This window comes from Hippichthys cyanospilos, chromosome 12 (assembly GCF_059441005.1).
Source record: "Hippichthys cyanospilos isolate Australia breed blue-spotted pipefish chromosome 12, RoL_Hcya_1.0, whole genome shotgun sequence".
Classification (NCBI taxonomy): domain Eukaryota; kingdom Metazoa; phylum Chordata; class Actinopteri; order Syngnathiformes; family Syngnathidae; genus Hippichthys; species Hippichthys cyanospilos.
The window spans coordinates 3,826,038-3,848,209 of record NC_142380.1 but is presented as its reverse complement, the minus strand read 5'-3'; the positions used below and the strand labels follow the sequence as shown (position 1 = coordinate 3,848,209).

The 22,172-nt window shown below is 40.7% G+C and overlaps 1 protein-coding gene across 2 annotated transcripts in view; it reads right to left on the bottom strand.

Annotated features, from left to right (window-relative positions):
• Nucleotides 1-184: 184 nt before the first annotated feature.
• rock1 (Rho-associated, coiled-coil containing protein kinase 1) overlaps nt 185-22,172 on the bottom strand; it is a 31,040-nt gene continuing 9,052 nt past the window's right edge. The window contains exons 3-34 of one of the 2 annotated variants that reach the window (XM_088428898.1): nt 16,822-16,903; nt 15,177-15,277; nt 14,812-14,949; nt 14,544-14,719; nt 14,279-14,363; nt 14,051-14,195; nt 13,817-13,955; nt 13,294-13,385; nt 12,389-12,548; nt 12,220-12,295; nt 12,052-12,140; nt 11,716-11,764; nt 11,470-11,605; nt 11,302-11,393; nt 10,877-11,123; nt 10,672-10,778; nt 9,992-10,142; nt 9,695-9,855; nt 9,424-9,608; nt 8,590-8,659; nt 8,389-8,492; nt 8,139-8,304; nt 7,970-8,063; nt 7,662-7,750; nt 7,305-7,496; nt 7,058-7,223; nt 4,804-4,874; nt 4,637-4,725; nt 4,483-4,561; nt 4,130-4,388; nt 3,847-4,054; nt 185-2,613 (exon numbers count right to left, since the gene is read on the bottom strand). In XM_088428898.1, the coding sequence (XP_088285024.1) occupies nt 2,562-2,613; nt 3,847-4,054; nt 4,130-4,388; nt 4,483-4,561; nt 4,637-4,725; nt 4,804-4,874; nt 7,058-7,223; nt 7,305-7,496; nt 7,662-7,750; nt 7,970-8,063; nt 8,139-8,304; nt 8,389-8,492; nt 8,590-8,659; nt 9,424-9,608; nt 9,695-9,855; nt 9,992-10,142; nt 10,672-10,778; nt 10,877-11,123; nt 11,302-11,393; nt 11,470-11,605; nt 11,716-11,764; nt 12,052-12,140; nt 12,220-12,295; nt 12,389-12,548; nt 13,294-13,385; nt 13,817-13,955; nt 14,051-14,195; nt 14,279-14,363; nt 14,544-14,719; nt 14,812-14,949; nt 15,177-15,277; nt 16,822-16,903 (4,050 nt within the window). In that variant the 3' untranslated portion in view covers nt 185-2,561. The remainder of the gene's footprint in view (nt 2,614-3,846; nt 4,055-4,129; nt 4,389-4,482; nt 4,562-4,636; nt 4,726-4,803; nt 4,875-7,057; nt 7,224-7,304; nt 7,497-7,661; nt 7,751-7,969; nt 8,064-8,138; nt 8,305-8,388; nt 8,493-8,589; nt 8,660-9,423; nt 9,609-9,694; nt 9,856-9,991; nt 10,143-10,671; nt 10,779-10,876; nt 11,124-11,301; nt 11,394-11,469; nt 11,606-11,715; nt 11,765-12,051; nt 12,141-12,219; nt 12,296-12,388; nt 12,549-13,293; nt 13,386-13,816; nt 13,956-14,050; nt 14,196-14,278; nt 14,364-14,543; nt 14,720-14,811; nt 14,950-15,176; nt 15,278-16,821; nt 16,904-22,172) is intronic. The other variant, XM_088428899.1, reaches the window with a different exon arrangement.

Sequence of the window (22,172 nt, the reverse complement as noted above, 5' to 3'; positions counted from 1 at the left end):
TTGAAAATCAAATTATTCCTTTTTAATGAAAAACGGTTTAAATCTGACAGTGTCTCCTTAAAAGTGCATCCCCTTTTTGCTGATCTATATGCCGGGTGTCAGACAGGAAGGCCTTATTTTATTTTATTTTTTTAACCACAGTATATGAATCAATCTGAGTGTCATCTTCATTGAAAAGAGACTCTTTCATGAATGATAAAGATATGTTTATTGACATATCCATCAGTGCGGACTCCAATGCAAATAAACCATGCAACTTATTATCCAAGACCAGAGTATATCAGAGTTCCAGTGCTTTTTTTCTCCTTTAACTGAAAAACAAATAAAATAAAAAAAAAAAAAAGGAAAAAATGATAGCGGAGGTAATTCCATAATCCATATGTCTCATTATTTACATTGGTGTTTGCATTAACGGGACCTTGGCCACTTAGTTGATGAACATTTAAGTACGCTATCCCGAAATTTGTCATATGATCTTGAGTATGGGAGATTTGTTTTTACATGCTAATTCCATTGCAATACATCCAAAAAGAGGTCATCTAATATAAACTTAATACAAGAGGTGGGGAACCCTTTCAACACAGACTTCTGAAGACGATCAAACAAATGTCTATTAATATTATATATTACAAGCATTTGCGTGTTTAAATGTTTCGGGGCTGGATCAAATGCGTGTATGTTCCCCATCCCTGTTCTACATACTCAAACCAAGTTAAGTCGCAATAAAACCACACGCGTATGGCAATTTAATTTAAAAAGAAAAAAAAAAGATGGAAGCATTATGATTTGTCTGGTTTTGGAAAAAGGAGGAGGAAGGAACAAAACCAAGATATGGCAGTAAAATCAATATTCAAATGTTATTAAGGCACTAGGTGGGCCAATTGCTACACCTGTTTAGTCTTCTTCAAATAATTTACAGTTCAAACAGTGCAGTTTTACATTTGTTAACTTAATGTTTTTCCTTTTTGAACCATTTAACTAGGAATCAATGTAAGGCAATACATTAAAAAAATAATACAAGCAAGAAAAAAAATATATATCACAAGAGACAATGTACCAAATAAACAGAAAAACAAAAAAAAGTGATGGAAGTTTTAGGGACTCCTATACGCCATTACAATGGAAGTTTCCTTATGGCTTGGGAGCAATAAAAATAATTAGAATAATAATAAAATAATGCATAGATTTAAATGATCTTACTCAATACATCTAATACTCGTCGTGTCCCAATACTCTTGTTTCCAAACCTGATAAACTGACTTGGAGAGTAAAACGAATTAAAAAAAAAAAAAAAAAAAAAAAGAGAGAGAAAAAGGCCAGAGAGGATTACATGAAGGCATCAGTCATATTTATCCAACGGAAACGGAAGTCTGCTTGCAATTAAGGATCTTGTCAGGCATTTTTTTTTTTTTTTTTTTTTACTTCTATTTTTCCAGCCCTGAGATACAAGCACTCGCGGCACATCTGGAACACTTGGACGACAGTACCTTAAAACTGAACGCGGCCCTGGCAGAACACCCAAATGTCAGATGGAAATCCTCACACGTCACCTCCCGCTGTCAGGCCGAGGACGCCATTTTTTTGAAGAAAAGTGGTGACTGGCATCTGCAGGGTAGGTGTGTGTGTGGGGGAGGGTCCATCCCGTCTTACTTGCTATGTATCACGGTCAACATTTTGTCCATGTTTGAGGATGAACAAGGAGGAGAAAGTACAGAATAGTCCAGGGAAAAACAAGTCCGACGGTTGACACAGTTAGCTGAAAGAAAGAGCAGAGAGACGGGTGTCTAGTAATGGAGACCAAAAAAAAAAAAAATACGAGCCCGGTTAGTAGCCCACACAAGAGTAAACACCTTTTTTTTTTCCCATTCGCTGTAAAAGGTGAATTAAAAAACATTGTGTGCACCAGTTAGTTTCACGCAACACATAGCTGGATTTACACTGCATGATGCAAGTTACCCAATTCCCTTTTTCCTATTTTTTTGCTCCAAGTGACACTTTCAGACCATGGTCGTGACAGTGTAATAAAGAAGCCGCATGCAAAAGGCAAACTGAACTCCTGCGAATGTGCATACAAATAAGCTGTCATGATCATGACCATATCGATTTATATTATGATAAATACAATGGATATGATATAGATTTGGCGCGAGTAAACAGGGCGCCTCTTTGAAGTAAGTTTTTGCCTCGCATTAACTTTTTTTTGTCCTCTCTCAACATTTATTCGTACTTAACATGGCTGCTTGACACTTGTGGAAGTAATTTGGGCAGCTGTATATTTTATCAATGTAGATACATATGTATCACAAAGTATGTGGGAAAAAATATGACACGGGTATTAAATCAGGATGGGACACGTAGATGTCCAGTGTAAATCCAGCCTCGGTGTAAACAACAGAAGAATCCCATATGTGAGCTGAAGGGGGCCAAAAAAAAAAAAATGTCGACCAACAAAGCGAGCACCAAGTGTCTCGTGTTGGAAAACACCCAGTTAATAGTCATAAAAAACAATAATAATAAATAGCCTTAAAAAACACATCCACACTTTAGCGAAGCATCTCCTGTCAACAAGTGCTGGATGTTGTGTCTGCCGCGTAGAGGCTGGACTGCGCTCGGCTACAACACAGGGAGGAGACAGACAGCAAGCAGGTCACGTGACTTGACTCCAGCACTTCATCACAGCCCAACATGGAGGGAAAGTCACGGCGATTGCACATGCTCACCATCACACATTCAATGGATTTATACAATTCTGCTGCAGGTCTCTAATAAACCAAACAATGGTACTTACAATATTTTGTAATTTTGGACCTAAAAATGCTGTATAGCAGATTTCAGAATGTCCACTTTTAGACTGAAAACTCCTGCTACATTGTTTAGTTTTTATGTTATAATAATAATTACAGCCAAGACTTATATTCTCAATTTAAATGACCCAGAATAAAAGAGTATACTAATTGTGACTGATTGAAACCAAAGAGAAATACACGATGTTGATAGTAATAATAATACGCGGCTATAGAAAATAGATGGATGGATAATAATGTATAGCAAACTTGTAATACATAATTAAAGTATCTCCTTAAACAGGTGCCGCCTTTGGTTGATTGGAAAAAAGGAAATAAAAAAAACAAGACCCCTTGGTGCCACCAGGGGGCTGTAGTAACCTTTACTTTGACCAACACGACTTATGCAGTAGCATATTATATGGCATCTGTAAAGCTGAAGTGTAATTTGAAGAGTTTAAGGAGAACATGAAAGAGAAAAGATTGTCGTGGCTAATGCTTAAAAAAAAAAAACCACATAAATGTAATATATCATAAACTCTAACGATAAAGCAACAAATACCTTCATAAATGCTCAGGTTGAGGCAATAAACTGGCCTATTGGCCAAAAGGTGATCCAATGCAAAGTATTTTAGTTTGAGTCAATGTTCATTTTGATCAATAGGGTAAATGTTACTTCATGTATATACTAGTAACTTGCACTTTTCAATCTTACAAAGCCCTAAAAGCGCTTTATACAGTAGTTGACTACTCATTCCCCTACTGGGGGTTCAGTATCTTGATCAGGAAAACTTTTATGTTCGAAGCCTCAACCTTTTGGTTGGGGAACAAGTACTCCACTGCTGAGCCATGTCGACTCCTCAATAGTGGTGCTATTATTGAAACATTAAAACCATTTGTGGCAGGTTTGAAATAATTTATCAAAAGCTAGAATGTGTCATTAACTTACCCAGCTAAAATATGGGCAAGTTAAGAAAAATAAAAAATAAAAAACATCAAGTTGACATCATTTGTTAGGGCATTGATGGACATCAACAATGTTTGGGATTTAGATGATTAATACCTCAGTTTCGCCGTATTGCTTTTCGTGTTTTTGCGGAAGGACTGGTTGGGTCCGGGTCGAGTGGACATGGAGCGAGGCGAGGCTCTCGAAAACGTGGTCGGTGGGGTTTTGGGGATCTTCTTTCCCAGATGGCCGATCCACTTCTTTTGCTCATCTTGGGTCAGAGCCAGCAGGAGCATGTCCCGGGCTGAGGTCACGTCGTAGTTAACTGCGAAACCCCCCGAAAAATTCAGCCTACCGCAGAAGCACCTTGCAAATGTTTGCTGGACACTCGCAACTTTACCTTTGCAAGGGGCGATGACGTCCTCCTTCTTGTCCAGGTGGTCCTTGTGGCACTTGACGTGGCATCGGCGGCACTCGAGCGCCGGCGGCGGTTTGAAGACGTGCCACAGCGGCTTGGAGCACGCCTCGCAGTTGGAGGGAAAGTGGTAGAGGGTGGGGATGAACTCGTGGCCTTTGTGAGGCAGGCAGTTCTTGTCTCCCTGAGGGACCGTCTCCATGTCGGCCTCTTTCCTACACTCGCCCTCATTGGCGTATAGGATCTGAAAGTGGATTATACTCACGTTTAGGAAATCCTCAAGATGACGAAACATCACAAACATAACATTCGAATATTCTATTTAGGGCCCATCTTACCTGGAATATTCTTGGAATCTCTTCAGTCTCGGCTCGGTACACGTCTCCTTGTGTCACTGGTCTCACGTGAAACAGTTTGCTGCAGGAAACCGCGAACAATCAGAACTCCTGACGACTATTAACATTTTACGTAGATTTCTTGACAGTTACTCACTCGATATCTAGTACCATGGAAGGGTTGGACTGCTCTTTATCTTGCTCGTCGTTGTAGAACAATATCTTCTTGCTGCTCACCACAACATACTGGAAGACAGCATTGACAAGGCAATGAGACAGACCGAGACGGGAGCAACTCACTGGAGGCCGCACGTGTAAAAATACCTGCTTTTTCCATCCGTATCGCTTGATATTTGTGCGGTTAGGTATGGACAGCCAGCCTTCCAGTCTGGATTCTGTAAAAGGAGCGCAGATGGGAGTTAAAAGCAAAACGAGTGGATTAAGAGACTACGTTAAAGCGAGCCATGCAAAACTGAATTTGGGTGGGAGAAAAAAAAAGGTTAAGTGCCATCATTACACATCTTCAGAAAGTAACAAGAGAGAAGTTGAGGGACTCCATGCAAGAGAAGAAAATAGATTATGAAATACAGCATGTCACATCATAAAAGCTGCTGTGGCTAATTTTGTTATCATTAGTACACAACTTCCCTTGACTGGCTTGATTGCTCAGGCTGTGAATTGAAAACAAATGAATGTAAGTGCATGCAGCTGAAAGGGAACAAACTAAAGCGGAAGAGGAAACCATCCGGGCTAAGGCTGGATTCACACTGCATGGTTTAAAGGGACACAATTCAGATATTTTGCTCCCCGGTGATACCAACTGGGATATTTGGCATCGTGGATTAAACAAAAAAAAAAAAAAAGTAAAAATCTGATATCTAAGTTTAGAATCATGCCTCTGTTCACGCAAATACAGAGTAAATGCACAGATCGGATCTATCACGTCAATGATATTGCAATAAATTTATCAGTGACAGTACAAATAGAATTATGCAACATCAGAGGTGTGCTGAGTAATTGCAGCCAGTGGTGATTGGAGTAATGCAGCTGTTGCTCATTTAAATCAACGGAGAGGAAGAGAGTCAAAACTTAACATTTGGAATAATATTAATGTAGTATTGTTTGCTTTCATGCCATCGCAGCTTGTGGAATTTTACATGTGTAGTTGTGCGCACGTGGATTAGTATACTTGTCTAGGTATGTGTTTTTTTTAAATTTTATTTTATGCGTAAACAGTAAAACAAACAAAAAAAACTAAAAACAAACAACTGGATACTGTTGGCATTAGTGCGGATGGCCCTGCATTGTAATTCCAGCCAAAATGTGAGTTGTATTGTGTGTGAGGGAGTTCTTCCAGTCCAAGCAGCATTTCTGTTTGAGCATGCCAACAAAAGCCATAAAGTTATGTGGTTGAAAAACACAGTGCTTCCGATTAAAAATAGATCAATTAAATCATTAAGGCTCATGATCCGGGGCACTGGATTTAAAAATCAGGGTGACCATCACTTACAAGAAGCATCCCACTTAAATTAGCCTACACAAAATAAATTTCTTCCTATTAGGATTCAATTCAAGGGTGTCTAAAGAGCACTAAAAAGGAAACCAAGAGCACCACAAGAGAAGAGCAGCTGCAGCACGTACAGGCCAGGCAAAAAGGGGGAGCTCGTCCGCTCGGTTACTCACAGGGGGAAAGGAATAGAAGTTACAAAGAGAGGAAGAGCGAGGACTAGACGTGAAGGGGAAATGGAGAGAGAGGGATTTAACCACAGGCATCATTTCAAGGAAAACTGATATGGAATCTGTCGTCGCTCGTAAGGCTGGTGGAAAGAACACCAGACTGGAAAAGTAGCACATAAACTGTCATTCCTTATTATCCAATATAAGCCCACTGCTCAATACAGAGATATCTTTATAAACAAAATGACTAATACGCCGTCTGATAATTAGGAACTTCACACGTGATTTCGCAAAATGTTAACACTTGAACTCAGTGAGCATCTTCAGCATTATATAATAACTTTTGCTTTTTCTTTGGCTTTTGAGTGGATGCCTTTGTACTAGATATCACACAAGTAGATTTTATCATCATCATTCAATAAAGTCAACGTGGAATGATTCGGAAGTCACTAGGAAACCTCTGGAGTCGTTTGATCGCACTGAGCGAAAAGAGGGTGAATAATGTTTCACGTCCTACTGCAGTTTTTGTTTTTTTTTAAATACCGATTTTGAAATGATTTTGTTCATCGTAAAATTGGAACTACTGAACTAATCTTTAAGAAGTATTGTTTGATCTTATTTAAGAGACAAGAAAATATGAATGCAATAGAAAAACCAATAAAGTGAGCTTAACCTTTGAAGAGAACTGCTTTCTGCATTGAAGTTTTTGTTTGTTCAAATCAAGTTCTTTCCGCTTTTCTGATTCACCATGATGGATACACCAATACTATGTCTGATGTAATCCAAAATCCAAGGAAAAAGCAAAATACTCATTGAGGCCCTTCTTGCATTGTTGTTTTTGAGGATTCTCAATTCGATTTTGGACTTGCCCTCAAGCCGGTTTATCCGCGTGCGTAGTTACCCGCTATGTTGCTGTCTGTCTCGTCTGTCAGCAAACTGGTAATACTGGAGTTGTCCATGCGCTGCTGCAGGTCGTTAAGCTTCTCGCGTAGCTGCTCGATGTCGCTCTCCTTGCTGTCCAGTTGCATCTGGAGCTCATTGCGGTACGTGCACTCCTCAGCCAGTTGCTGCGGGCCAGAGGAATGGTGCGCTTTAATAATATCATTTCCTCTCTTCAGGAAAATAATACAGAAAAATGATGAACTCACTGCCTGCATCTCACTCAGCTCCTTCTGATACTTGATGGCCATGTGGTTAAACTTCTCCTTCTCCTGGTTGAGCTCCAGTTGCAGCTTGCGGTTCTCTTTCTCCTTCTTACGCAGGTCGGCTGTGCTGCCCTTCTTCTTCTGGTCCAGTTTCATGTCTTTGCGGTTCATGATCTCTGCCAGCTTGTTCACCGCCTGATTGATAAGGGTTAGGGTTATGAAGTGTTTGTATGACGCGTCTAAATGAAGCGTCATGTGTGCACGCTCAAAGACCTGGGAATAAAAATACACTGTTAATGTTAAAAATTGCTATAGGCGTAGTGTACCTCGCCTAAAACAAACAACACAGTAGATGCTTACCTGGGTCTTGAGAGTACGCTCTGTGTTGAGGACCTTCTCATAGTTGGCCTTGATTGAATTTGTGATCTCCTCCTTCTGAGCAGCATACTCTGACATTAAAAGAAGCCAGAGGCTAAGTGTTGTGTATTCTGACCGAGGAATGCCAGAGGTTTATTTCGACTTTTTATCAATTGCGACTAAGTTCTAAAAAATTCCACAACAATACACATAGGATTTAAATTTGGAAAGAAATGCATATCATGTCTCTTTAAGACATTTTAAAGATTAAACAGCACCCTGTATGCGATATGAAAATGAAATCCAAGTACCTTCCTCCTGAGAGCTAAGCTTCTCGTTCAACTCTGCTTTCTCTTTGGTGAGACTCTCCACATCTTTGGTCAGAGTTTTATAGGACTCCTCGAGCTGAAGAGAAACAAAATTTTACCTAACATATTTTCTAAAACGTAAAAAAAAAAAAAAAAGTTGGCTTTTTCTTACTCGTGCAATAGTGGCCTCCTTATCGATGAGCTCCTGCTTGTGCCTGCTGACAGTCTTTTTGCTTTCTTGGCTGAGCTCAAAGTATTGCTCCTCCTGCAGCGCCCGCGCCAGCTGCTCCGACTCCGCCTTTGTCACCGTCAGATCCAGCTGAGCGGACAGGGACTCCCTTTGTGTGGGAAAGAATCAATTAAAGATTATCAAAAGGTTTTCACATGATAATGAGCCGTGACGACACATGACGCACGCCTACCTTTCACTGCACAGCTCCTGCACCTTTTTATGAGCTTCTTGTACCTGCCGGTTCCTTTCTTCTATTTCCTCTTTGAGCTCTTTGACCTGAGTTTTGTAAAGCGTCTGGAAGGAAAAGGCAGGCGAGTGTTTTTTTTTTGTTTGTTTTTTTTCACCCGCACCCAATTTATGTACCGGGAGGTCAGAGAGGGATCAAACTCACAGAAAAATACTGTTCAGCCTCGAGCTGGTCCTGAAGTTCCCTCATCTGTCCTTCATTGCCTCGGTATTGCCTGATAAACAAAGAAACCAAAGCAATTTTAACCACTTGTCCTGCATGGAGGCCACTTTGTGAGCTCCATTAGTGAAATATGGCTGTCATCACAAGCAGCTCAGGGATTAGCAATGAAGTAACGGCACACAGATTAAAGTCTAATCCCCGTGCACACTGTCGCAGATCAGCTTTGGCGCAGTTGCACTATAAGCTGAAATAATAGCACTTATTTGGAAATAGCAGCTTGACTTGCAAAGAGCATTACGGCAAGGGCAGAGAAAATAGCGAATAAAATACAACACTATTCTGGCAGGATGGTGGATAGCACATCTGCCTTTCAGTCCTGGGGTTCGAATCTCATCTGTGGCCCCTATGTGTTCAGTTCTCCCTGTGCTTGCCATGATTTTTTTTTTCAGCTTGCTCCTACATTCCAAAGATACGCACGTCGGGTCCATTAATTATTCTAAATTAGTGGTTCAATGAATTCAAAAGATCAGTTGGGTGCATCTTGACATCCACAGCGGAGGCTCCATCGAACACAAGACAGACTCAGGGAACACTTAGGGTTCAATCAAATCCAGTTTAAGAACCATTGTTCTAAATTGCCCATAAAAGTGAATGTGAGTGTGAACGCTTGTCTACACGAGCCAGGCGATTGGCTAGTGTGTGTGCCCCGCCTCTTGCACTAAATTAGATAAATCAGGCTCCAGCTAATTCTAATGACAACGATTCAATTGCCACCATTAATTTTATTCTCCTGTGTGTGTTTTCAGAAGGACTTACTTTGTCAATTGCGCAAGTTGAAACTCTAGAGAGCGTTTACTCTCCAGCGCCGTGTTGATCTCCTGCTTGAGTTGCTTTTCAGAACACCGGAGCCGATCCACCTCCTGCAACCTGCTCTTCAGCTCATTCTGAGCCAGCACACGCTTACTGGACTCCTGTTCCACCTGTATCCTTAGATTCTTCACCTGAACCACCAAGGAAGTGGGTGCATTTTAAAAAAAGGTATAATAACTCAAATAAATTGTTGTCAGTCTGGAAAGCATTAACTCACATCATCTTCCAGCCTTTCCTTCTGCTTCATCAGCTGCTCCATCTTCTGCACCGACTGCTTGAGATCAAACTCCAGCATGGAGCACTGCTTTTCTACCTCCACAACCCGGCTCTCTGCTCGCATCCTTGCCCCATTCTCCTCCGACATCTTCACCTGAACGGCTGGAATGGAATGGAACAGCATTTACTCGATTACAAATAAAATGATAGCAGTACACCACGGTAAGCACATAATGCACACGCATTAAATATCAGCATGCGTGGTACACAATTGCGACAACAAGGTGCTGCGACATACCGTTCATAGCGGCTGATTTGGCCTCCTCAATTGACTCGTATTTGTCGGTCAGTTGCGCTCGTGTCACTCTGTGTTCAGTCTGCTCTTGCTCCAAGCGTTGCTGCAGGGTCTTCAGTTTGTAATTCAGGTCTATTTCCAGGTTGTTTTTATCCTGCGAGTGTTGCGGAGACATGAAAATCAACTCAAAAGAATTTCAGGACAGAATGAGAAAATGCCATAATTTCACCCCAGTTTTAACAACTGCAGTCATGACTAAGACGTGATATTCTGCTCATTTCAGACAAAAAAACCCTCCATTAAACAAATGTAAAGAGAAAGAAAAACAAAAACAAAGAGTACTAAGTCATCTCTGTTCAAGGCACTACTATTTGCCAAGAACACGTTTAGATAAAGATTCAACAGCTGAGTCCATTTCACTTATTGCTAACCAAAGGAGCACCACCTCCCAAGTTACGTAAACAATCTCTTGAATTAATTAAAGTGTGGAATCTAAGGATATGGTAAAACAGGTTCTTTATGTAGTGTTAAAAACGTTATGTGAAGACACCGTCTTTGACCGCAATTAGCTTTCCAGTGACTTCCACATGTGGTCGCTCTACAATGTTGTGGGCCCAAATGAATCCTTAATAGCCGGTTTTAATTTGCTTAAAAAAAGACCGCAGTATATTGTGCGAGTGTACCTTCTCCAAGTTATTGCTTCTCTCCTGGGCATGTTTCCGTTCTGCCTCCACTTTGGAGACGCTGAGCTTCAAGTTTTTGTTGTCCTCCTGCAGCCCCAAAATTCTTGCTAAAAGGGTAACAAAATAAGACATGAATACATATATTTAGAAAAGTAACATTGAGGAAGCGTGTTTGCAATCAGAATTGGCCGCTTGATTGGGTTACCCTGCAGCTCACGGATCTCCTCCGAGTCTTGGCTGTAGTTCCTCCTCTCCGAGTCCAAGGTGCTCTGGAGTAGCAGGAGTTCCTTCTCCAGCTGGGCCTTCTCGCTGTCGGCGGCGCGACTCCGCTCCTGCAGCTCACGGTTCAAGCTTTCCAGCTGGCTCATGGACTTGGCCACCTCTGTGTGATTCTTCCGCAGCCTCGCAGCCGTGTCCGACTCGGCGCGCAGGAGGTCATTGGCCTCCTCCAGCTAGGGACAGAGGGAACAACAAAATGTAATGGTGTTTTTTGTTTTTTTTTCCTTGGAGCGCACGCTAATTTATATCCGCAAAGAACAGGAATTGCATTTAATCACACAACTGCAAATGGGAGGAGGCTATGATACACATAAAATGTTTGAAGTCTACCAAAAAAGTAATCGTCATTACCTGACTTTGAAGCTGGGCGATCTTGTCATTGGAGGCCTGCGAGTTCTGGCTGATCTTCCTCATGTCTTCAAGTTGCTCCTTAAGAGTCGACACTACAAGGAATATGATACATCATGTGAAATGAGGACATCTCAACTTCACAATCGAACTTATTTTTGTGGTCCTCACCCTCGTTTTCCAAATTGCGTCGCTTCTCAGCCTCCTGGTCGGCTTTTCTTTGGTATTCTGTAAACTTGTGCTGCAGCATGATCTTATCCTTCTCCAGCAGGGACATGCTTGCCTCTACGCTTTTCCTCAAGTTAGCCTGCCGAAAACAAAAAGCACAATTATGGTGGGAACGGCAAAACTTTTATTGATGTATTTATTTACTTATGTATGCTAATGAAATATGAACAAAAAAAAGCTGAATTTTACCTCCTCATCCAGTTCTTTCATGATCTTTTCAATCTTCGTGTTTGAGGTCCTGAAGTAAAAAAGATGGTATTTTATAAAAAAAAACAAAAAAAAAAAAACATTGATGAACGAAAATGTCATATTACATTTACCATGATCAAAATGATCATGGTTATTGGTTAGCACAGCATTACAGAAATGTAATCAAGAAAAATCTATACAAAAACATTACAAAAACTTTATTTTGAATATGAAAAATATGACATTAGCAACCCTTGGAACATTTTAATAGAAATAGCATTGTTTTGTATCAAGTTACCACTGTGGTTGTGTAATCTAGGTGAAAACCATTTATACCTGCATTTCTGCTCCAACTCATCCTTTAGCTGCATCTCACTGTGGAGCTGCTCCTCCAACTGGTAAACTCTTTTCTGCATGTTCTCCAACTAAACAGATGAATAAATGTTTTACTTATGTTTTTATTTGGAGTACATATGAAGTCACAAATGTAGATCTGCAACTCACATGACTTTTATCCTCCTTTGTGGAGCTGCTACGTTTTTCACTTGTCTTTGAGGAAGAAGTGGAGCTGCGCAAAGGACTGGAAAGCAAAAAAAAAAGTAAATAATTCATCAATACAAGGTGATGCTAGTTTTTGATTTTATGTAAAGAAGAAAGCCTGTGGGAGACTTACTGCTGATTGCTGTAGTAAGTGAAGCCCACAAAGGGTAGCTGGTTGCCCACAAAGGCCTTTGGTATCGGAAAAGTCTCTTCTTCGCCACGGTCCTCTTCTATGTCATCAAAGTTACTGGTGTCGACATCACTGCTCAGCTCGGGCACCACCGGGGCAGCCGCTAAAGAGAAAGAAGATTTTTTTCTAGCTTTTTCTCTAAAGTACGATGACTACCGTTACAAAGTACATTTGGTATGGTACAGCGGCATACAAAGAATGTATGCCTAATTCAATTACAGTGTGGGTTAGCCTCTGGCTAAGAGGTAATCTTGGCATCTTCCATCAGAAATTAAACAGCCTCTTCTAAGAACTTGTGATTTAGCCAAAGCAGTAAAAAAGAATGTCATTACAATTGTTACAGCATAATAACTTCAACTATTATTGTTGCAACTTGTCTGCAAAAGCCAAATATTTTTGGGCCGTTTACAAAACGGAAAGATTCAAAGTTATATATTTTTACGTTTTTTTTTGTTTAAATTCTTTGAAAATATCTTTGTTTTACAACACTTCTATGTAATAGAATCTGAGGAATGTAACTATTTTTGGGTTCACCTCAAGAGGTCAGAAACAATATTTAAATCTAAAAAAAAAAATCCTCTTTGAAACGAGTCTAAGCTGGCAGCAAGGGGAGCCGGATAGCCTTTTGGAAATGCCACACCAAAATGCTGACTTGAGCGGAGTCAAGAATTAAATATAAACCCGGTTAAGAGTAGAATATAGCTGCAGGATTTGCCACGGTTCTAATCTCTGCCTGCTCTGGTGTCATTGCCCCGAGCGTTAAAGTCATGTCTGCCCTTTATTTGCCTCTTTGTACTCAATGATCAGTCTCATGACCTATGCTAGATGGCAATCATCGTGCTGCTTACTGTCTCTGATGTTGTCCCATGTCCACTGATCATTCTTGAAGAAAGGGTGCCTCTTGATCTCATCCACACCATTCCGGCCCAGGCGGACCTCCCTGTTGGCAGTCCCAATTAGACCAGAGGGTAAATTTACACATTCTGGATCAAGTGATATGATGACGGGTGATGGATATGAGTGATGGAAGCATGAATAACAAAGTAATGCATGTCATCGGATATCGGGCCTTGTGCAAGCGCCTTAATATTTGAAGCGTGTCCAACACTGAAAATCAATGCGGGAAAGAGACATCGCAGGCCATCCACACCATATTTTTAGTGTATATTATTGCGTTCTTCATGTTGTTTATGCTTGAAGTCAGCAATCTATCTGTGTATTGTTTTGTGTATTCCATGAAAGTAAACACGGAGGGATGTGTGTCATTTGATATATAATTGCCTCAAAGCTAGTCACTTGGACGTGCAAAGTAAGTCCAGACTGTAGCACTCACGAGCGGGCGTGCCTGTCCTGGGAATTCATTGATGTTACCTGTCCGTCAGGAAGGCACAGATGAGGTTCTTGGCATCATTGGAAATGTTGCTATCATCAGGGAAGGTCAGAGCATTTTTGTGGTTCATTATTTTGCTGTAGGTGCCGACCAGGGAGTCTGCGTAAAACGGGGTGTCGCCTAGAAGAGCACATAGGTAAATTGCAATAAACAAATGGAATGTACACCGTGCTAAGAAGCACCATGGCTGCGTTGTAGCAATCACAGCGACTCACCTACTAGCATTTCATAAAGAAACACTCCCACCGACCACCAGTCGCACTCCCTGCCATAGTAGCCATCTCCTCCTTGGGATTTCAGTACCTCCGGAGAAATGTAGTCCGGTGTTCCCACCGCCGTGTCGCATCGTACCATACCATCCTAAAAGAGCAAGTGGCACATATTAACAGGTTTCTTTGCAAATACGACCCAGTTATTTGTTCAAAGGGACATAAATTTAATACCTTGTTCATTTTCATACAGGTGCCAAAATCTGCCAGTTTTAAGTGGCCTGCTTTGTCCAGCAACATGTTGTCAGGCTTAACATCTCTGCAAAGCAAACGTTAAATTTGAAATGATATATATAAAGGGACATGATATGAAATATTTGCTTCATGCACATATATGTTGGGTCTCTGGATTGCTTGCATTTTCCAAGACTGATGTGAGTACTGATGTTTCTAACTCTGAAAATGTTGACGGAAAATGAAGTCGAAGAGCTGTTTATACCTATGAATGAAGCCCATAGCGTGGATACCATCCAGCGCCAGCACCACCTCGGCTGTATAAAAGCGAGCCCACTTCTCTGGGACGTCGTAATTGCTCATTAGGTTAACCAAATCCCCACCGGGCATGTATTCCATCACCATGTAGAGGTAGCGGTCGTCTTGGAATGCAAAAAAAAGCTGCCAGATGGAAGACAGGTGAGTTTACACGGGAGAATACATATTTTTGCCAGAAAATGGGTATAAACCTATGGCAGTGGGCGGGGACCTACCTGCACCACCCAGGAGCTGTTGGCAAAAGCCATGATGTCTCTCTCCTCCCAAAAAAAAGCGGAGTCTGACCTTTTGATCATCTCAAATTTACTCAGCAACTTCATGGCATATACTTTGCATGTGGCTTTGTGCCTCACCTGGATTAAATAGCGGGGGCAAAGTTTAGAATCACTAAAATAGCAGAACCATAGAAAATCATGTTTCTTTGGAAACTCCAAAGTTGAACTTGTCAGAAATGAAACTTTCATTTCTCTTGCCTTTCGAGTCAAATTTTTGGTTTCATAACAATGGAAGGCCAAACTGTATCTTGCCAACTTTTGAGGTTCCACTGTATAGCCAGGGATTAACAAAAGCATAAATTTACCAGCTGCACTTCCCCGAAGGCACCTCTCCCAATGACTTTAACCACCTCATAGTCTTCTGCTTTCATCCGCAGGTCCCGGATTTTACTAATGGTATCCTTATCTGTGGGGGTAAAAAAAAATCAAATAAAAAAAGATGCTCAGCCAAATGTTTGCTTATCTGGAAAACTACATTGCGGTTGTAATATCTTACTGTCAATTAATTGTGGTGAATGACTTGGGGAGATTTGTGTCCAACGACAGTGTGAGCTTAGCAACTGACTTTGATTCCGTTTTGGGTCAAAATTAGGAAATATGTGGCTTGGCCCAACTCCGCATGGACCACACTAAAGAATTTGGCATTGTATTTATTGAATATCGACCCCGAGCCGAAGCAACATCACATACATACATACGTGTGTGTACACACATCTTTTATTTATTTTTTTCCTCCCCCAAAGAGACGGCCTTTGTTGACTTTGATCGTAAGAGGAGGAAATGCTCGAATTTGGCCAAATTGTTGGCGGTATGCACCCCCTTAAAAGGAAATATTGCCAAGTTGGCTGAAGAATCGCAGTTTGAGGTCTGGTAATGACGGGAGCCGGCATGGCAAGGCATCCAAATTAAACACATATTAATGTCTAGGCTATTACGCAAAAATATTTTTGAGTGACTCATTTCCCATTATTGGTGAAATCCCAGCAGGTGTTGCAGGAACTATGTTCCGGAATGTGTTACAGGAAATACATTTAACTGTACAGAACGGAGCAATCAAGCTAATGTGGTCAGTGCGTAAAGAACGGGAAGAGGATTAATAGAAGGCAGCCCCTTGGGCAACACAAGACGCACCAGTCCATTACTCCATATCTGTCAGGGATGTGGCTATACTACATTACACTTGGATGCATACAACAGAGCTGGTGCAAAAAAGATTTGAAGTGATGACTAATGACAGTTCTCGCCTAAGGGTTCAGAGAAACTTGGTTTGAAATTCAAATAGGAAACATCCAATTGCTCACAGCCTGATCAAATGTTTAAGGGCCTCAAATGGCTTGCACAAGGCAACCGTGAATATTTTCTGTACTTTTTAAGCCTACAGTACATGGCAAAACCGGATTTTATGATAGATTACTACTTATGTGTTTACTATAATTAGATTTTACAGTCCTAACCGTAGGGCCACAGGCGTGTGGCTGATTTGTTTTATTTCAGTGAAATTTATTCCATGTTCAGAAAAGGTTCAATAAAGGTCAGTAACAGTGGGGTTTTTTTTGTGTGTTTTTTTTAAAACAATTTTTACACAATTTTCTTCACATATGCTAGACAATTGGCATTATCAAGTTTCAATTGCTATTATCAGGAACAATTACCATTCCACGACTAAGCCAGATATTGTGATTGGTAATATGATATGCAACTAGTCGTTACTGGGGTTTGCTGTATGATGGGGGTGAAAAAAAACAAAACAGATATGCATCATGTGGGTCACCAGCCATTTATGAATGCGCCTTTGTTAGGGACACTAAGCAGCAGACACCTATTGTGTCCGAGCTTGCAAAGAGGCGGTGACCCCAAAACAACCTTCTTTATCTAGTACTAAAACGTGCCATACATGTAAAGGCGGGGCCTGCAAAGCAAGCAATGGACTTGCGATGGAAGACCACTCACATCTATTCAAGAAGTTGTCAATGCTCTTGTTTTTCCTAAGGGCAGGAAAGTCCAGGTCGTACACCAGCGCATCCAGGCCGTCCTGCAAGGGAGAAGGCAGGGGGTTAGCATGCAGAGTGACATCATGGACAACAGGTCAAAGGCAAAAAAATAAGATGGCTTAAATGTGATAAAAGATACTAGACAGCACTGGTTGGTTATATGTAATGGTCTTTTTTTTTTTTTTTTGCACTATACAATGCTACCAACAATTAGTGCAACTCACAAAACTGTACTTATGCAGCACGACTTTCATTCTGCTCAGTCTCCGCATTCTCAATGTCTGTATTTAAATTATTTTGATAGCATTTACAAAATTGGTCCTGAGCTGTTGTCACACCAGGACCCACATTTTCCTACAATTTGTGACACGTTTTAAAAGATGTAAAATATTAAGACAACAAAAAACCTTTAAAATTGCACAACTACTGTACTAATACACTATGTTCAAAGGGCGTGGCATCTGAACCCTTTCACGACTATATGACAGCAATAGATGTCAAAAATTAATTTAAACTAAGCGGCCAGTTCACTGTCAATGACAGGTATGTAAAAACAAAATTTCAATTTTAATTGGGAAAGCAATGAATAAGTTAATAAAAGGCAATGACGAAATGTCAACTGCTTATACAAAATGTATTCATAATATTGACATCTGTAACAATGAAATGTCACATATTTGTTGTGTTGTAACCCGAGAAAACCCTGCAAATATTTGCAGCCTGCCTGCGATGTTGAGACAAAACGTCTCAGCATCCCAATTTCGGATCCTGAGAATCACCGATTTACTTTTCAAACATTACTATTTAAACAGTACTGTGCCTCAAGTACTTTATGTTCGGCTGCCAGAGTGTGAGGATTCCTGAAAAAACGAAAAAAAAAAGTGTTTTGCAGTTGCAAAGGCATTCAAAGATTTGCATCAAAAAGAGGGTTTCACTTCCCACCATAGTCACCGAGTTTCTAATTCAAGCATGTGAAGCAACTAAGTACCTTTTGATGACTGAGGGAGAAGGGTGGTGCCTCTCATTGCAGCTCCAACTATACAATGCAAGGGCTGTGACGTGGACCAAAAGTACAGCGGCTACTCCCGCCTAACAGTTTCCTGACCGTCATTAGGTTGCAAAAATTGGGTTGATTGTGTCACGAAGGAAATTTTCTTCTATTTTTTTTTTTTATTCTATGACAGCCGCATTATCCTGTCCCAGACGAGGCACGACCATAAATGTCAGCGGTGGGATTTAGTCTAATCTGTCATAATCCAGAATGCCTGAAACAAGATGCCTGAAACACTGCTCAGTATTCCCATCAACGTGAGAACTAATGTTTCCATAAAATAATGCGCATATTTCTGAAAGCATTTTGCCATCTAGTCATTTCTGTATTTTTATTCAACTGAAGTAGCTTTAGCGATGGCACGTCAGGGGCTCAGACAAAACAAGGAAGCCACTTATATAGTGCTGCTGCTACTTGAAGCTCCACACAGGAGATCAGGGCCATACCCCCCACACCAGGAGACAAAACAAGCAAAGCCTCTCCGGGATGGCTGAAAGCTAAGGGGGTGGGAGGGCAGTCAGGTTTGGAGGGATGTAGGGAAAAGGTGGAAAATGTGAGGCAAAGCTTTTTGTCATCGGAAGGAAACCAAGGAACGTGCAGTTAATTCTGACAATGGTTTCGGTGATCCATACAACCGACAATATTTGTTGAGTTAAACGATGAAGTTGTACTGTAGATATTAACATTTAATTCAAGAAACTCAAGAAATGTCATTTACCATTTTGAGTGAAAAAGTACAGTACCTGCATTATTAGTTTTGTCTTAAACGACCAAATCTTCAGAAGGTCTTGACTGCCACTTTTAGGAACTATGAAGGCATTTCATATACTATTCATTCATTAAGATGACTTCCACTAAAGTCGTCACATGACATGTTATGCATTGGATCATGTGTTGTTCCTTTCATTCTGCATGATTTGAGTGATGTTGAAAATACACTGTGGTTACTGTACAACAGCAAAAACATAACTGTCATTGTCCTAACCGTGTATAGGTTGTGCTGGAAGACCATGACATACACTCTGCGAACCAAAGGATAAAAGAGTCCCTTGTTATGGGCCGTACAGTATCCCGCCAGTCTACACAGAAGGGGCCAAAAGAAAAGTGGAGTACCAAGTCCTTCAGGACCCTAATCACAAGGCTCTGTGCTCAGCAGAGTTATGTTTGCATAACTTCCTGCCGCAGAGAACGCTGGACAGCCACAGTAACATTCCATAACAGGACCGTACACGTCAGAGAAGCTATTTTAGGTATGTGGCCAAACAAGTTCTCGGCAAAATAAGTGAAGGAAGGGGAGAAGGAGGAAAAGAAGAAGAAGAAGAAGAAAAAAAGGAGGGGGGTCCATCCCTGTTGAGTGGAGTTGCATATAGCGACGTTTGTTTTCTCTCCGCGCCAGCACTTAAATGCTGTGACGGAAAAGAGGAGGGAGCAGAGGGCTGTGCATGTGGTCCAGTGGGAGAACAAATGAAGGAAAAAACAAAAGAAAATCACAAGCAGGCCACTGAAACCCCAGCGTGACTAAAGAAGCAGGTATTGCAGGGCAGTGAACGGCGAATTTGGGACCTTTTCAAAAATAAAAAAAAAAAAAACATAAAATCTAAAGCAGCCTCAATTGAGAGTGGGTTAGCTAGCAGTGATGGTTCAAAGTTTCAATTCTGAGTCTGCAAGTGAAGCCTGTGTAACAAGAATGAATTATTATCTAGAAAGCCTTGTGTTTTAGTGAACTCAGCATTTGAGTTAAAGATTGAAAGTCATTTAAGGACAAGATTTATTATGTCGGCTCGAACATATCCACTAGCTCCATTTGACCTACCGCAGTCTTGCCTAAAGCAAACATGTTGCAGAAATTTAATCACGCTTGGTCAGGGTCCTGGACCCGCTTTCTATGAAGAGTATCCTGAGAAAACTCACCAAGAAGCTAAACTAAATTGAACACTTAAAAGGTGATTTTCTGCATGGTATTGTGTATCTTGTGTCTTAAATAAATCCCGGAAAAGATTCTCAAAAAGGTAGCATGTATGACAATAGTGGCTAAATAAAGAGTTCTGGTGGTGGTTGGGGGAAAAAAAAACTTTAGTGGCTTGCAGTACAATCCTGTCAGTTCATTTAGCTCCGGGCTACGCACCAATCTACAGTCAGTAAACAAGTAACCCACCATGGTGCAATCTGCACCGCTGCCAAGGATTCAAGGGATTACAATGAGGGGAAAACTCAGGTCTGTATTAAAAAAATAATAATAATCTGAAATGATGTTAATAGCTATGTAAACTACTATGCAAACTACAGCAGGGCCCTTCTTTCAAACTCCGATGTCACTCAATCAAAAACAATCTTAAGATTTGTTTCAGGTATCTGCTAAATAGATTTTGCACCGGCCATTTAAGCAATTTTTGGTAGCTTTATCAGAGAAGACACAGTACAAATTGTTACCAAATGTCTACCAAAAACAAATTACTTGTTATACTGCCCCCAGAGTACGTGTGGTGGGACACTGGCTGCGTGAAAGCGATAATCAGAAATCACTGAGCAGAAGTATAAAGGTCAAGGCCTGACAGGCATTACTTACAGACTGTTGTAGTGATCGTAATCTTAGAACAGAGTTCTCCTCTAATGCTTACCTGATGAGCCAATTTTGCACAATCCCTGCGTGAAAGCTCTGTGCAAATATTGACTGTGACTCTGTATTGTACTGTACGTCAACATGCACACCTTCACAATGAATAATGGGCGGTCATTAAGGTCTATAGGAACCTGATAAGGAGTTATTTATTGGCAGGGCATGAAACGGGTGGGACAAAATAAACGCTAAAAGCATTCTAAGGTTCAAAATGTTCTGTAGCTGAATAATGTTAAGAGGACTACATAGAGGGTGTCCTAGTTTTGTGCCCGAGTCCGATCTGAAAAGCAAACCGAATTTGTACACCGGCGTACTATGCGAGTACGGCCAAAAAATAAAATCTTGATTTTCACCAGTCATTCTGAACGACGTTTTTAATCCATTTTGATTGATGTAATAACTAACATTTATTTTAAATGTTAATCCTGTGGAAAATATTTTCACGCTGATAATGTATACTGATTTTATCAGTTTTAACACAAATTTTATATTCATAGCTGGTGCCTAACTTGCTTAAATGTGACAATTTTTTCATTCATTTCCAAAAATATATTTTTGTGTCTAGGCGTTGAAGTGTTAGGGTAGAGGTTGATCACAAAATAGCTGGCACTGAATGAATTAAGTTGTTAGTATTGTAATATTGTAAACCAGACTTCCAGGACTTGCAAAACATCAATTCCACAATTTAGATAATTTGCACATCTTCGTTTTTAAAAATGGCGAGATCCAACCAATCCGGTTTATTGAATTTATTGCTGAGCCTTAGCTCACGCAGTAGTAAAATTTAAAGGACACCAACATTTGCATATAAAAAGTTCTATTTGATAAGAAACAATCAAATGAAAAACGGTCAATTAAAGCTAGGGGGAAAAAGTCAAGCAAAGCAAGCAGAAAAAAATTGTTGAGGCAAAATATTTTACGTTATCAGGACCTTTGTACAGTATCCACTGCTGTCATTTCCAGGGCATTAAACAATCGTATTACCTTTTCAGTCTGTTAACACCTCTCTTGGTGGAAAAATGACACTGTTGTCAGTAAAATTGTCCAAATTAGGGGCACGTCTCATTATGTGGTTGCCTTAGTAATGTTTGGTATAGTTTTACAGGAAGGCCCTTGCTGATGCATCCTACTCAATTTATCACAGGCGATTGCTCGAGTAATCAATGGAATAAACGATTAGTTTGCGAACCCGACAGTCAAACACTTTCCCAAGCTGCTTAACACAATAGTTTACCGAATTCCATTCCATTCCATTCCACGAAACGTCATCTTTTGGGACCCTCGTATGTTGATTTAGAAGACTGAGCAACTGTGGCACATTAGTGTGAATTCAACTCATCGATCGCCAAAAGCTTATTTTGGCACTACGGACATTGAGCAGTGGGCCATAGATTTTTAGGGGCGGGGGGAACAAAAAGTCACTGGGAAACATACCAAGACCGAGCAACAGAAGCGTGTTCTGTCCTTGCGACACCTTTAGGGTGGTTGAGTGTGTGAAGATGTTAAGAGATATGCCATAAATGAGATGCGGCAATAAAGCGAACTCGAAAAAATGTGAGTATCAGTGCACAACGCAGCATTAAGCGGCTGACATTACATATGGTAATTATTTCTTTTAAGCTTTTGGAGAGAGGAATTTGCA